Source organism: Polistes canadensis, unplaced genomic scaffold, assembly GCF_001313835.1.
Source record: "Polistes canadensis isolate GaletaPanama2010 unplaced genomic scaffold, ASM131383v1 scaffold_0, whole genome shotgun sequence".
NCBI classification, from domain to species: Eukaryota; Metazoa; Arthropoda; class Insecta; order Hymenoptera; family Vespidae; genus Polistes; species Polistes canadensis.
The window spans coordinates 3014397-3029053 of NW_014569547.1; the positions used below are offsets into that span (position 1 = coordinate 3014397).

At 38.2% G+C, this 14657-nt stretch overlaps 1 protein-coding gene across 1 annotated transcript in view; it reads left to right on the plus strand.

Annotated features, from left to right (window-relative positions):
• Positions 1-14657, plus strand: part of LOC106787516 (protein dachsous) — a 133245-nt gene that overhangs the window by 68630 nt on the left and 49958 nt on the right. The window contains exon 2 of the mRNA XM_014750348.1: positions 12636-12816. Within this exon, the coding sequence (XP_014605834.1) occupies positions 12636-12816 (181 nt within the window). The remainder of the gene's footprint in view (positions 1-12635; positions 12817-14657) is intronic.

A 14657-nucleotide genomic window follows, 5' to 3' on the forward strand; every position in this document is an offset into this window, starting at 1 on the left:
TGTGTTAGTGTTCACGATTGGAAATACGGTGCGGGTCGATCGAGCAGAAGGTAGAACCGACGCCTCGTCGGCCATAATAAATTCGTCTCGCTATATTAGGTGCCAGGTCGTCGTTGGAGACGTTCCAGGAGAGGGTAAAGAAGGAACACCGAGATCCCCTACCAAAAGGGAAGGGAAAGGGCGCGTTATTCGGAGACGCGATTATTAATCGGTACGATCAATTAAATCGCAATGGGATACGGAGGCTTGCGTGTGCAGGATCAATAACGTCTTCGACGGATGTACAAGGCGCAGAGGAATCCTTTAACGCGAGGATAGGTGTATCGATTATTGCGATCTTTCCCTTTCGTTCTTTTGTCGGCAACGAAGTGTACCTCGCAAAGATACTTCTGAATTTATACCTTATTTATATATATATCTATTTCTTTCTTTTCGTTTGTTTTTGTTCGTATTTTCCTTTTTTTTTATTTTTAATAAATCTTTTTCATTTTTAAATTAAATCGATTTAATTTTTATTTTCACTTTTACGTTTATATTACATTTGGCAAATTTGTCTTCTTCCAAGCATCGTCAAAAGGGCAAAATTTAAAAAGAAAATAATTGATTAATTTAATAAACGCGAATTCAAGATTTTCAGTAGCACGATTATTTACGATTCTACGTAATGTTTTCTCTTAGTCGACGATTATCGTAGCAAGCGAAAATCCTAAGTTGGAGGAAAATAAGAATGAGAAGGATAATAAGAAGTAAGAGAAAGAGAGATAGGTAGTAGTGGAAGAAGAGACTATGGGATGCACGCCAGAGAGCAGACAGCTATCTTAATCGACGACCTTTCTCTTAACCCGACGAAGGGAGACCCTCTGGTGGCGCAGCGCGTTCCCTCTGTCGCGACTTTGCTTTCAGCGAGGGTTCTCGCTGTGAAAGAGAAAAAGAAAAAGGGGGGAAAAAAAGCTGAAAGAAAGAAAAAAAAACAAAACTAAAAAAAAAGCAGAGAGAAAACGAAAACGACATATAGAAATAAAGAAAGAAATAAAGAAAGGAAGAAAGAGAGAAAGAGAGTCGCGGAACGCGGAATCTACAGACCGAGAGAAGAAAACGAGTCGAGGCAACCAGTTGGGACACGGAGAGATCGATCTGCGCGTGGGCGGTTGCCGAATAATAATAAACTGGCCTCTCCAAAGTCCAGACCCTTTGGGACCCTCCTCTCACCCTTTCCTCTCAGCCCTCCTCCTCCTCCTCCTCCTCCTCCTTTTCTTCTTCTCTTCTTCTTATTCTTCTTTTCTCTTTTTATTTTGTACTTTTTCTTTCTTTTTTGTATTGTTCCCTTTGAACATTGCTTTTATCTCGATACAAACTTCACCGTGAAGTATTAATGTACCAACTTCCTTTCCTACAGCTTCTCAAAATCAATGTTTTATAATCGATTTTCAGATAAGACGCAAACAGGACTCGAATGTGTTCGCTTTTGGGTCACCCCGTGTATGAACATATACGATTGTTGTATATCGATACCACTTCTCCAAGTTGTAGGTATATGATAAAGACTATGTCTCTTCTCGATTCACCAACCCACTTACCTACGCTTCTGGTTATTCGTTATCGGATACGATTCGGTCCGTTGGTGCAATTCAACTTGCTCCCATACTTTTACAGCATCATTCCCTCTCGCTATATTTTCTTCTACCTTTTTTTTGTCTTCTGTCATTTTGTTCTTTATTTATTTAAAAGAGAAGTCACGACGACAACACACGAAAGGACGGAGGAGAGAGAGAGAGCACTTAATAAAGCTCGTTTGAGTTTTGTTTTTCTTTTTTAAAAAGTTTCTTCCATTGCTGTTAAATCGCGAAGAAAAAAAAAAAAAGGAATTATTGTATATCCCGTGTTAAAAGTTATTTTGTTTTTATTTCAGTAGCGGATTGAAATACTTTCGTATTTTAACCGAGGTTTCACTTATTTCTTTCTCTCTCTCTCTCTCTTTCTTTCTTTCTTTACCAGCCAAACGGAATCGTTGCATTCCAATTAGGTACAACTCGGAGTCGCGCGAGTTTTGACTCGCGGTTAATATGCGTATGAAAAAAAAAGAAATAAAACGAAACCAGAGAAAAAATGGGAAACAAATAAAGAGATGAAAAAAATATGGGGGGAAGAAGAAGAAGAAGAAGAAGAAGAAGAAGACGAAGAGAGAGAAAAGATTCTTCGCGTATACGCGGTACACCATACAAACCAAGGTCCGCGTGTTTAAACTGCGAATTTAACTGTCGACATACGCCCACGGTTTTGCGAAGCATACGTTGCCTCGATTGTAAAGGCAGATTACTAACGAGCCCTTCTGCGTACTGGCACTACCACCTCTTCGCTCTACTTTTCCTCACGTCGATGTACTTACGAGAACAAGTATGATTTTGAAAAAAAGATAGGTGCGAGAAATGAGAATGAAGGAAAAAATACAAAGAAAACAAGAAATATTTAATATCTGTTATAAATTCACATGGAAAACTGTATTCAAACAGGAATGTTTGATCTGTATCATGTAAAAAAGGGACTTCAATGCATGCCAAATTCGGTTTTCGAAATATAATGTATGAAAATTTGAATGAGATACGTTTAATTTGTCTATGTTTCAAACGAGTTACGAATTGAAACATTAAGATACGATTTTTCAGAAAATAAATTCCCTTTTGGGACCTTTTTTTCCCAAAGGATTCGCCAGGTGTGATTAAAGAAGGCAAATGCCGATCCGATCGGTGACAACGAGACAAACCAGCATCATTATACGATTGCTGAATTTGTGAAAAATAAAGGCACGTTCTCTCGATGCTTGGGTTCTCGTCTCTCCGAGAGAGAAAAAGAGAGAAAGAAAGGGAGAGTAAGAGAGAAAGAGAAAGAAAGAACTGAAAGGGTGATAACGAATGGTGGAACATACGTCGCCGGGATAGCTTGACAAATATATATTAAACTATTTTAATGAGAAGTGGCCGCCATATCTCATCGCAATTACCGGCCACCGACCCGACAAGGTCCTCTCCCTTTCGACTTGGTGCTTCCCTAAAGGCTCGCCGGTATCCTGCGAAAGCACACACCACCACTGGGGAGAGCAAAGGTTAAAAGACGGTGTGTACGGAGTTGATTTTACATCTTTCTTTTTTCTTTCATTTTGTTTTTCTTTTTCTTTTTATTCTTTTAAATATTATATATATATATATTTTTTTATATATATAAAAAGAAAATCATTTCCGTACGAGAGAATATTTATTATTATGCAATTTCGAACGATAAGTTTATAATATAAATTTGATTTAACTACCTGTAGAACATAATTCTGTCGTAAGAAACGTAACGATGAAATAAGAAAAGAGAGAGAGATAAAAAAAAAAAAAGGAGAAAATATAAAATAAATATGTGGAAGAGATGAAATCGAAGTGCAATCGAGGGAACACCTTTGCTTACAACTCTTCCTTACGAGGAGAGAAGAAACGCAATGAAGGATAATAGTCGCGGAAGGGATCGATCTTCGACTTGCGATGGGTCCATACGCGAGGTGCGGAAGAGACGTGGGTGCGATCGTGCGAGGAACACGATCCTTTCCACATTTAACCGATATTTCTCTCTCTCTCTCTCTCTCTCTCTCTCTCTCTCTCTCTCTCTCTCTCTCTCTCTTTCTTTCTTTTTCTTTCCATAAGTCAGTACCTACATAACACGTACACGAACGTCGATACTTTCCATTGAAAATCAACGTCGATGAACCCGTTGTGGAACGCTGGCAGGACGCGAGAAGCGGAAAGTACTGGTAAAGAAGAAGAAGAAGAAGAAGAAGAAGAAAAAAAGAAAAAGAGGAAGAGGAGGAGAAAGGTGAGGAAGAGAGATGAAAAAGAAAATGAAGGGAGAAAGACGAAAAGAGTGTACCTCTCACGGCCGATTCTCTGAGCACAACAGTGAGTGACAGCTCTATAGAGTTCGTCGGGTTGGTAGCATTGTGCGAATTTCCTCCTCCTCCTCCTCCTCCTCCTTCTTCTTCTCCTTCTCCTTCTACTTTTTCTTCTATCTTTCTCTCTCTCTCTTTCTTTCTTTCTTTCTCGTTCACCCTGATCACTTTTGCCGTCTCGCGAGCTCGTATGTAAAGCATCGCACGGGTCTCGGTACCGGTTAGGACGTTTAGTACCGTACGTCGTGTATACCGGCTGTATAAACGAGTCGAGGGCAGGAGACGACGAGACACCGAGCCGTAGACACACCGAAGCTTCTTCTACCCGTCTAACGTCTCCTACCTCACAGATACTTTGAATCGACTTTTTCTTTTTATTTTAACTTATTTTACTTTTTCCTCTTCTATTTCTATTTATTTCTTTTTCTTTTTCTACATCCTAATCGAGCGTTACCTTTGGCGTTTCACCTTTTCCCTTTTTACACCACCGTTCATCCTACGTATAATAACTTCTTCATTTCTTCTACTGTGGCACGCGTTGACGCGTTAAATATTTGACGATTCTCGTAAGATGATCGGCGGCTCGGTTTGTTAAGATAAATTAAACGATGTTTGTCGTTAATTGGAAATTCAGTGTTGTATAAACGTTATTTGATTGGTATATTTAAGCTTGACAAAAGAAATAACTTTCCATAGGGTTTACCTTTCAATCTAGTGAATTCGTTTCTTTTTTCTTAAACCACAGGCAACAACCTACGTAAGATCGTACGATTGTGTAGAGTATACGAAACGTACGAAGAAGAAGAAGAAGAAGAAGAAGAAGATGAAGAAGACTTGGGATAAGAATGAAAAAAGAAAGATAGAGGGAGAGAGAGAGAGAGAGAGAGTGAGTGAGGACGCAAACGGTGGAAGGGAGCAAACACGCGCATATTTATTTATGCAAAGGGAATACGCATCCAGCTAATTGTGGGGCCGCACACCCGCGGTGACTCACGTGACGGGCTACCCGGGCATCGTTCCTGCATGTCAATTCGCGTGACAAAGGGTCGTGGTACTTTTGCTCGTCCACCCACGATACTTCCGGCTCGTCCTCCTTCTTATTCTTTCTTCCTACCTTTTCTCTCTTTCTCTTTATCTTTCTCTCTTTTTCAAGGTTAAAAAGAATGTATGTGCGTGTCCAAGAGGGTTTTGAACTAGCCCATGGTTTGCGCTATTAGCTGTTCTTATGTGCAAATGAAATGGAATTTTAAGTAGTACTTTTTGCTTGAATTTAAATACTCTACTCCTAGAAAATAGGAAACTCATATATCAGTAGATATATATATTGCCCACTCGAAGAAATGAAAATCTAAACATCGCTGGAATCTCCTTTATGTTTCACAAATTCAACATTTGCTTAATAACGCTGGTGCTCTCTCGTACGATCTTATAGAATGAAGTTTCGATTGGAGATGAAACTACTTGATATATGTGAGGAAATACTTTTTCTTTTTTCTTTTTTTTTTTTCTTAGATAATAAAAATACAGAACAAGTTACATATCAATTCTTTTGTATATTAAATCCTCTAATGGAATTATATATATATATATATACATAGAAATGTTTATTGACAAGATGATAAAAGCATCGTCGATCAATCGCAAAGAAGGAAAGCAAAAGAAAGATAAAGAGTTTAAACGAAGATGGAGGGTAGAATCGAAGTGGTTTGCGAAGCTTGGCGGGTAAGTGTCAGTCAGACAGAATGAGATAGAGGTGAAGAGGAGGAAGGAAAGAAGGAGGGAGGGGGGGAGGGCTTTGGCGAGCCGGGAATACCGAGGATAGCTTGCTGGCTTAGTCGGAACGAACAGCTCTATCTGTCGAGGAGTTCGAGCTGAACAAAAAGCTGCGGCCCGCGTGGTCGCACGCACGACGAGAGACGAACGGAAAGTCACCGACGACGACGACGACGACGGGGGGTTAGGTCCACCTCTCTTTCCTCTCCTCCTACAAAGAAGAAGAAAAATCCCCCTCCCCCTCCCTTCCTGGATACTTGGAGTTGCAGGGTGCATTGCGAGCGTGCAATAATCGAAAGATTGATATATACGTAGAGAAATGTTTCACATTTTCTTTTGTATATGTTTTAAATTATAATCCAATAAAAACACACAAATACGAGAGAGACGGAATGTTTTATTATATTGCAAGAAAGATAATGGAATGATGATACTGTATAATGTTTTTAAGATGAGAATAAATGAATTTTTCACATTGATATAATGATTATAAGAATAAGTATTAGACGTTTATCAGTAAAGAGGATGTTCATTTTCAGGAAGAATAGGAAGTGATTATTCTATGAAATATCGATATATTCAAGTATTCTCTTACGAGAGAATATGGATAGCGGTGTGTTAAGTAGAAACGATAAAATGGCGATTCTCTTGGCATGGTTGACCCTAGGGAATGCTAGGTCCTTCGGTAGGTTCTCTTGGGTCTTTAAGAATTTGATGCAATATTGAAAAAATTTTTTACTTATTTTTTTACCGCTAGATAGAAATACCGTATAGAGGTATTCGTGGTGATCATTAACTCTTTCAATCGCTCCCATTAATTTCAAGTCAACGAACAGTGTGAACAACGATAATTTTAGGCTTCGTTTTTCTAAGAAAGATTCAGAAGATATTAAACTTATCGCTTGTTTTCTTCTAAGACGTTAAAAGATAATAACTTAAGTACAAAGTTATGAATTTCGATAAATTTAATAATATTACCTGTTGTTAATTTAAAGTACCCGGAAGTATGTTCCGATAGGAAGACCATCCAATCCGGATGAAATAAATCCGTCTTCCTATGATCAGAGGATTCGATTGGAGATGAAATTGTTGGATAGATGAGAAGATACTTTTTTCTTAGATAAAGATACAGAACAAGTTACATTTTAATTCTTTACGACGGTTAGATCGTATAAGACGTCGATGAAAACCGGTTCAGCAATTACATCGAATGACCGATTATAGTTTCTTAATAGAACCTCCCTAACGTTTTTCGTACATCATTTTATCGTACCATAACTTGGCAGTAATTGCATCGTACACGCGAACCTAATACGATTTCCCAAAAATAATATGGAAAATAATCCAGTACACATTGCTAGGCAATTAATAAAGATTTAAAATAATTCACATTGGTCCGTATGCTTGATAAAGGGGGTTGCTTTCCTTTACGATAAGATCTTAACGTACGTTAAGATAACGAGAAATGTTCATTAACCAGTTGAGAAAAATTATTATTGCGGAACTTACCTCTTGCTTTTTTTCTCTTTTTTTCTTTTCTTCTTATCACAAAACTTTAATAATGATATTTCAATGAGATATACAATAAAAAGATAAGGATTGAAAATTCATTCGATTAATTATATCGAATAATTATGATAATGATTGGTAATATGATTCTCGTGATTTTCTAAAATGTGTGATCAAAGTTAAAAGGGAAATAAGAGTTATAAAATTGGCATGGTATTCGAGATCGATTAGGGTGGTCGAGGATCGTTCTCTTGTCGAAGAGAGTGTAGCGTTTGGTCAGGACCACGAGGAAGGGTCCTCGTGTTGTAGCGCAGAGGCAGAACTAAGGAGAGAATCGGCCGTACGTGCGGTGGCTGTCTACACCGGTTATAAAATACGATGCCTTGGAAGGTTCTCAGCATGCTCGCGCCTCTCTCGCTTAAAGGACGACGCGCGAGACTCCCCTTCTTGTCCTCCCCTTCTTGTCCTCCCTTTTCTACCCAGATATCCTCCTCGCTATTTTTCTTGTTTTTATTCGTTTTATTTTCTTTTTTCCCCACTTCTCATTCTTATTCTCCTTCTTCTTCTTCTTCTTCTTCTTATTCACGATCTTCTTGTTTTTTCGTAATGAATGATACGATAGTTTTGCGAATTAAATCAAAATTTTAATTTCCATTGAAAATACTTTCAATTATATCTAGATGATCTCGAATAATATAATTGATTTGATTTTTAATAATAATAATTTTTAATAATAATATATTTGATTTTTATATCTTACCGTGACAATAGTATAGAAAATTAACCGAAGTAACATTGTAACGTTTACAAATGATCGTAAGATTATAGTTAATCGTAGTTGTTTGCGAGTATGTTGATTTTTAAGAAAGAGAAATATTCCTCGAAGTGTATATCTCGTAAGAATGCAAAAGGGTTTTAATCCATGAAGAAGAAAGAAAAGAAAATAAAAGAAAAGGAAAAGAAAAAGAGAAAAGAAAAAAATAGTATATGTCTTCTCACAGATCCCGAATTCAAGTCGAATGAAATCGTTGTGAGTTGGGCTTTAAGATAAAAGGGAGAAAGGGTAAAAAGGTAGAAGTAGAAGGAGAGAGATCCACGGCGCGGATTGTATTCCGCGTACACGCCGATTGAAATCGATATTCCTCGCAAGGTCGGCCGAAAACAAAACCATTTGAACAATGCGTCACGTGGTCCATGTTCACTGGGATATAGCAGGTAAGATTGCTCGCGATTTAATATACCCCTGTGATCATGCGTAAAGGTATGCAATATATATGTACACACACACACACATATATATATACAGATATTCAAAATCGAATTTGTATGTATGTGTGAACGTGTGCCTCTCAAACTCGTAAATCCGGTGATAAAAAATTGAAATGTGTGAACGATATTAGAAAAAATATCGAAATATCGAATAATTTTTCATTCGAGATGATTTAAATAAGAAAAGAAAATAAGATCTTTTATTAATAATAATTCTATAACCGATACGAAAATTAATTTAAAATACAATTAATAAATATGTAAAACATTTATTTGTCCGTTGATCCCTTTTTCGAAAGCGATGATATTGGAAGAAAATAGACAAGGATCTAAATGGATCGAATTCGAATAGAAAGATAAAACTAACGAGAAGATAGATAGAGAGAGAGAGAGAGAGAGAGAGAAATAAGAGAGAGAATAAAAGATTTTTCAACGGGGAAAAAAACGCAGCGTGGTCCCGTGTGGTGGGGCCCCTGGAAGCGGCTTCGAATTAGCTGGCCAGATCAGCACCGATACTGCTCGGCAGTAATTCATTAGCATGATTGTTTGGGTGGAGAGAGGAGACCGAAATCTCTTTCTTTTTCTCTTCCTCTTCCTTCTTCTTCTTCTTCTTCTTCTTCTCTGCCACTACGGTCCTTACTCTTCGTCTAAGATCTTTTTTTCTCTCTTTCTTGTTCAACCAAGAAGGATAAAGAGAGAAAGAGAATTCTCCTTCTCCTTTGGGAGGAGGTCTCGTGCACGAACCAACAAATTTCTCTTCTTCTGGCACCGCCTTTCCTCCTCTACCTTCTCCCCGGAGCTTCCTTTCTCGAGCACCGGCGTGTATCGGAGGCTGGGACCAAACCAACGAAGAAGAAGAAGAAGAAGAAGAAGAAGAATAAGAAGAAGGTAGAGCCTTCTTCAAGGTGGCAACAGTGTTGGCGGGAAAGTTATTCGAGCGGCTACCACTAAATCATTCCTTGCGGACTCCTGCTTTATTATCTTCCGTCTCTCTTCCTCTCGCCTTCTCTTATCCTTTTCTTTTTCGTTTCTTCGTACCTTTTGCCTCCGACTAGCGCCTACCGACCGCCTCCCGCGATATTCGCTCGATTCTTTCCTTTCAGTACCTTACTCCTTCTTGCCATACACGATACTCCCGTGTATACGCGTATGTATGTGCACGCTCCTCCGTCCGGGCTTATGCATATTTATGAAAAGGAAAGGGCTCTTTAATTTTATTATGTGTAACCTGGAACTTTTTCTATCGAATTCGAGAAATGTTGTTGTAAGTTTCAAAAAAGTAAGATCGATGAATCCGTTTCATATAATCCGAAATGATTACTTTTATCACTATTCCATGTTATAATTATCCATTTTTCTCTTTTAATCGTGATATTATGATTTATGTAATACTGTATATATATACGGTGTTGTTATTTTTTTTTGGTTTCTTTAAGAGTTTCTTTACAATATCATTTGATAGCAGATGTAACTTTAAAAACGTAGTAGCTCGAGACAGAAGTAGAGTATATGTCTGATATATACGAACGATCTACTTCAAATACAGAGAAAAATAAAGGATACCAGCCAATTAAGAACCCTCGAACAGATCGTTATACGTATTCGGAACGAAACTCTCCAAGAGACGACTACTGACGTCTTTGCTGCTCTCTAAACAATTTTGTCCTCGACCCACTATACGGGACGAGCCTCCTCTTCAGACTTTCGTATCTCGTTAGAATCCCAATCGTTTCTACAAAAAGAAAAAGAAGAAGAAGAATCAATAATTTTCCCATGGTAAGACAGCTGAGAATCTCAAACAACGATCGTTCCTTTTTTTCCATGAAGAAATCATTAGATATTTATATATATATATATATATATTGTATATTATCTTTTGTCTTTTTCTATCTAAAAAGAAGTGAGCCATTAAATTCGTCCCACCCACAAGAAGAGAGAGAGAAAGAGAGAGAGAGAGAAGAGACTTGAGAATTTTCTCGACGACGAACGGTCTCCTTAATTACGTCTCGAGATCGCAATCGCATTCTTTCCGCGCACCCTCTCGACGATTCTCACGCACCTATGTTCCCTTAGCCGGAAAGTTCTTTAGTGCCATGTGCAAGCCTTATTTCCCAAGTGTTCATTTCGAAACCTATGCGACTCATTACGCTTCGAACGTTACTAGACGTTCTTACTTCTAGACGATGACGATGATAATAATACTCCAACTACTTTTGTATCATATATGTATGTATGTATGTATATATTTTATCTCTTTTTACCATCTAATCAATTTAATAACAACACAAGCTATCAATCCTATCGGATTATTCAATGTTCATTATATCGATGATTGTATTGTATCACTTACATTAGTTTTCATACGAAATAGATTGCCATGAGATAACATTGGGGATCTGAGTTGTTTTAATAAACACAATACTTTAACGTGTTGTCATTCCACAAGGAGTAGCACAACAAAGATCAAGTAAGACTGCCGTCAGTCTGAGTTGTGTTGTAGACGCCGAACGAGTAGGACGTCCTTCGCGAAACAGGTTATCCTCACAATCGTATTCATTAGTAACTACCCCTCTTCCCCGTTAAATAACATTCTTCGATCCTATATGCACAACATTTTATCGTATCTCGTATCTACGTTCTTCGTAACTTAAACGTATCTTCTCTCCATGAATATTTCTTCGAAAAGGAAAGTTCAACCACGGTCTTCGTTCTTTTATTTATTTACTTTCAATAATTTTTTGTCCTTCTTCTTCTTCTTCTTCTTTTTCTATTCTTCTTTTATTTTATTTTCTAACGATAAATGGAAATATCCTATCGTAGGAGAGAGAAGGAGATCTCACGTCGCGAAACTCGAATATTCTCATTGGACAGGTCGTAACGAAGTAATCGATCATCGACAGGATCCGATCCTTCATCAGATCGAAAACGATTCGACGATCTTCGTATCAACTCAGGGCGTATCCCGAGTATTCAAGAATATCGTAGTTAGATCGTATTCGCGAGATATCGCGAGAATACGCGAGAGGAAACTTTAAACTGTCATTAAGGCGACTCGCTCGGGTTAAGGGGTTCATTACCGTTCCACAACTTGTTTCTATCTTTTATGCTACCTCTTTCTCTTTCTCTTTCTCTCTCTCTCTCTCTCTATCTATCTATCTTTCTCTATCTATCTATCTTTCTCTATTACTACTATCTTTTTCTTTACTAGGCTCGATTTCTTCTACACGAGGTACACGAGAAGACTACCACCGTGGTACAAATTACGTCTCGGTTGGATAAATTTACGGTCTCGTACTTCGTCTCGTTTCTTCTTAATCACACTTTCGATAGATTCTAATCTCTATCTCTATCTCTCTCTCTCTCTCTCTCTCTCTCGGTTGGTGGGTAATAATTCGAGTTACATATTTTTTAGATGGAATCTTTATGCCTTCTTAAAACATATGATCTATCTTTGATAATCGAATAAAACTAGGGAATAAAAATATATATATTATATATATTTTATAAAGGAAGAGTGATATGTTTAAATCGGAAAATAAAGGAGCACGGATTTGTTTTTTTGTTTTCGTTTTCTTTTTTTTTTTTTTCTGTCTGTGTAAAATCGCAATGGGGATCTCTCTTCCATCGGATTTCTTCGAGTCAACGATACATCCTCGTAGAAATAAACGAGCCAGTGGTTAACGCAACGGAGGCGTCCATCACCGCCTCCACGTCCGTCCACTAACGTCTCCTGGTAGATACTTTTTTATTTTTCTTTTAAGAGGGTAGGAAGACCGAAAGATGCCACTCGCAAATTAGTCACCGGGTCCAGATTACGAATGGACCACCTCTCTGCAAAAAGGCCCCTTAGGTATCCCGTTTCAGGAACGTTAAGAGAAATTAAACGAAGTACTTCGACTCGAGCGACTCCACCTTTTAAAGGTGGTTCCCGATGACACGACTCTCTTCGTCATACCTCATACTACGTTACTTTTGTCTCATCCTCATTCCGTTACATTGTACGAATATACAGAAATGAAGAAAGAAAAGGAAAGAAATATTGTTAACATTTGTCACATGCCATTCATTCATTTTTAAATGATAATAGATTTCAAATCTCTAATAGATAATTTGTTATATATTAAATCATCTAATAAAATGACTTGAATTTTTTAATTTCCAGGTACAAGCTACCGATCCCGATTGCGGTGTTAACGCTATGGTGAATTATACTCTGGCAGCCGGAAGATTGGAAAGTGAATTTCTTCAAGCACGTAGCGACACAGGAGACATTTGCGTGAGAGCACCGCTCGACAGAGAAACTGCACCCTACCTCGAGATTCCTGTAATAGCCACCGACAGAGGTGAGTTTCCCAAGGAAGATATATTCCTGTTTATTTACTTGCCATTAGGATATCGAAAGAGATTTTTTATTCTTTTCCATTTGTTTGTTTATTTTTTTCAAACAAACTCCGCGCGTCACCTAGCTTAGATGAGTATCGACGTATATATACCATACCATAGGACTTATATATCGTAGAAAGTTTTAACTCAGATCATGATAATTTACGAGCGACATAGGCCCGTTAAGCCTTGTCAATTTGTTAAGCGATTTATCGAGCGCTTTTAACGCTACGAACCGAGCAAGTTTGCCGAGTGTGTCTAACCAAAATAGGCGAACGCGACCTGGCCGTTGAACGCTGCGGGCGAACAATGCTTTCTTCCTGATGCTCGTATGTAGCTTTTATTCCTTCGTTCTGCTCTCGCACGGGGAACACGCTATCGGGCAGGTGAGCCGCACCGATACCAAACAGAAATAAACAAATAAAGAAATAAAGAAAGAGACGGAGAAAGAAAAAGGATATGGAGAATGCACGCAACGAAGAAACAGAAGAAGAAGAAGAAGAAGAGAAGGTGGAGGTGGAGGAGGAGGAAGAGGAGGAGGAGGAGAATACGCAGGAGCAAAAGGAGCGAGGCGTGAGAGGTGGCTATCGCCGCGCCAACATCTAGTAGCCCTGTAATAGGCTTTATGATTTATGTCGTCGCTGAATTCTGTACCCATTTTCAATAGAATACGACTGCGTTCTTCTTCTTCTTCTTCTTCTTCTTCTTCTTCTTCTTCTTCTTCTTATGGGAAAACGTACGGCTTAGCTTAGTGTCGATCCATTGATCGCAGAGATGTCCTGGCGCTACGTTCGTAGGACAAGCTTTACCTACTTGCTTTTAGTCCTTTCAAGTTTTCAACAAGTTTAACTTCTCGTTTTACAAATATATTCTTTATAATATTATTAAAAGAGAATATTTTTAAATGATAAGTACATATATATATATATATGGGGCAAATGGGCAATGGTTTTCAATGGAATAGAAAATGATAAAAAAGTTTCAGCCAAATCGCAAGGGGTTGGGGTCAAAAATGGTCGATTTAACGTGGAATGCCCCATATATATTTAACATTCAATTGAGAAAATAATAATAATTATATGAATGAGATAAGTAAATAATTTAACTTTTAGTAATATATTTATTTGAAAATATATTGAAAATAATATATGTAAATTCAATATTTATTTATTTTACATATTTTTTTTATATGAATAACCACGAATTTATTATCATATAATAAACGTTCGACGTTTTGTGTACGCGTACCAATTCACGTAATTCTATACGTTTTAGTTCTAAGAATAATAAAAGGAGGAAAGAGGAAAAAGAAAAGATTAAAAAAGGAAGAAGAAGAAGAAGAAGAGTCGGAAAGAAGCCGCACGTATCCCATTGTCGCAGGTTCGCACCGTTTTGCAAATAAGCACGTTTGTATGTACTCGTAGCTCGTACCGTAATTGTCGCTCGTTATCGATACGATTGTTCGACGTGTGCGCGCGCGCGCGCACGAGAGCACTAGCTGGGGTGAGTGAAAGGAGTGGGGGGAAGGGGGTGTCACACACGAAGATCGAAGTCTCTGCCGGTAAACACGAGATACACAATAGAAAAGGGCCCGGATATGACGGCAATCCCTGCAGCGCGTAGGAACGTTCCTTTGCGAGATAGAGAAAGAGGGTGGGGGAAGGAAAAAGAGAAAGAGAAAGAGAAAGAGAGAGGAATGGAACGGTACGGAGGATGCGCTTCTTCTCGCGTGATTTATATCACCCACTGACGAAGCAGTGTATACTTACCAGCACTACCACAACTACTAACAGTAGGACTA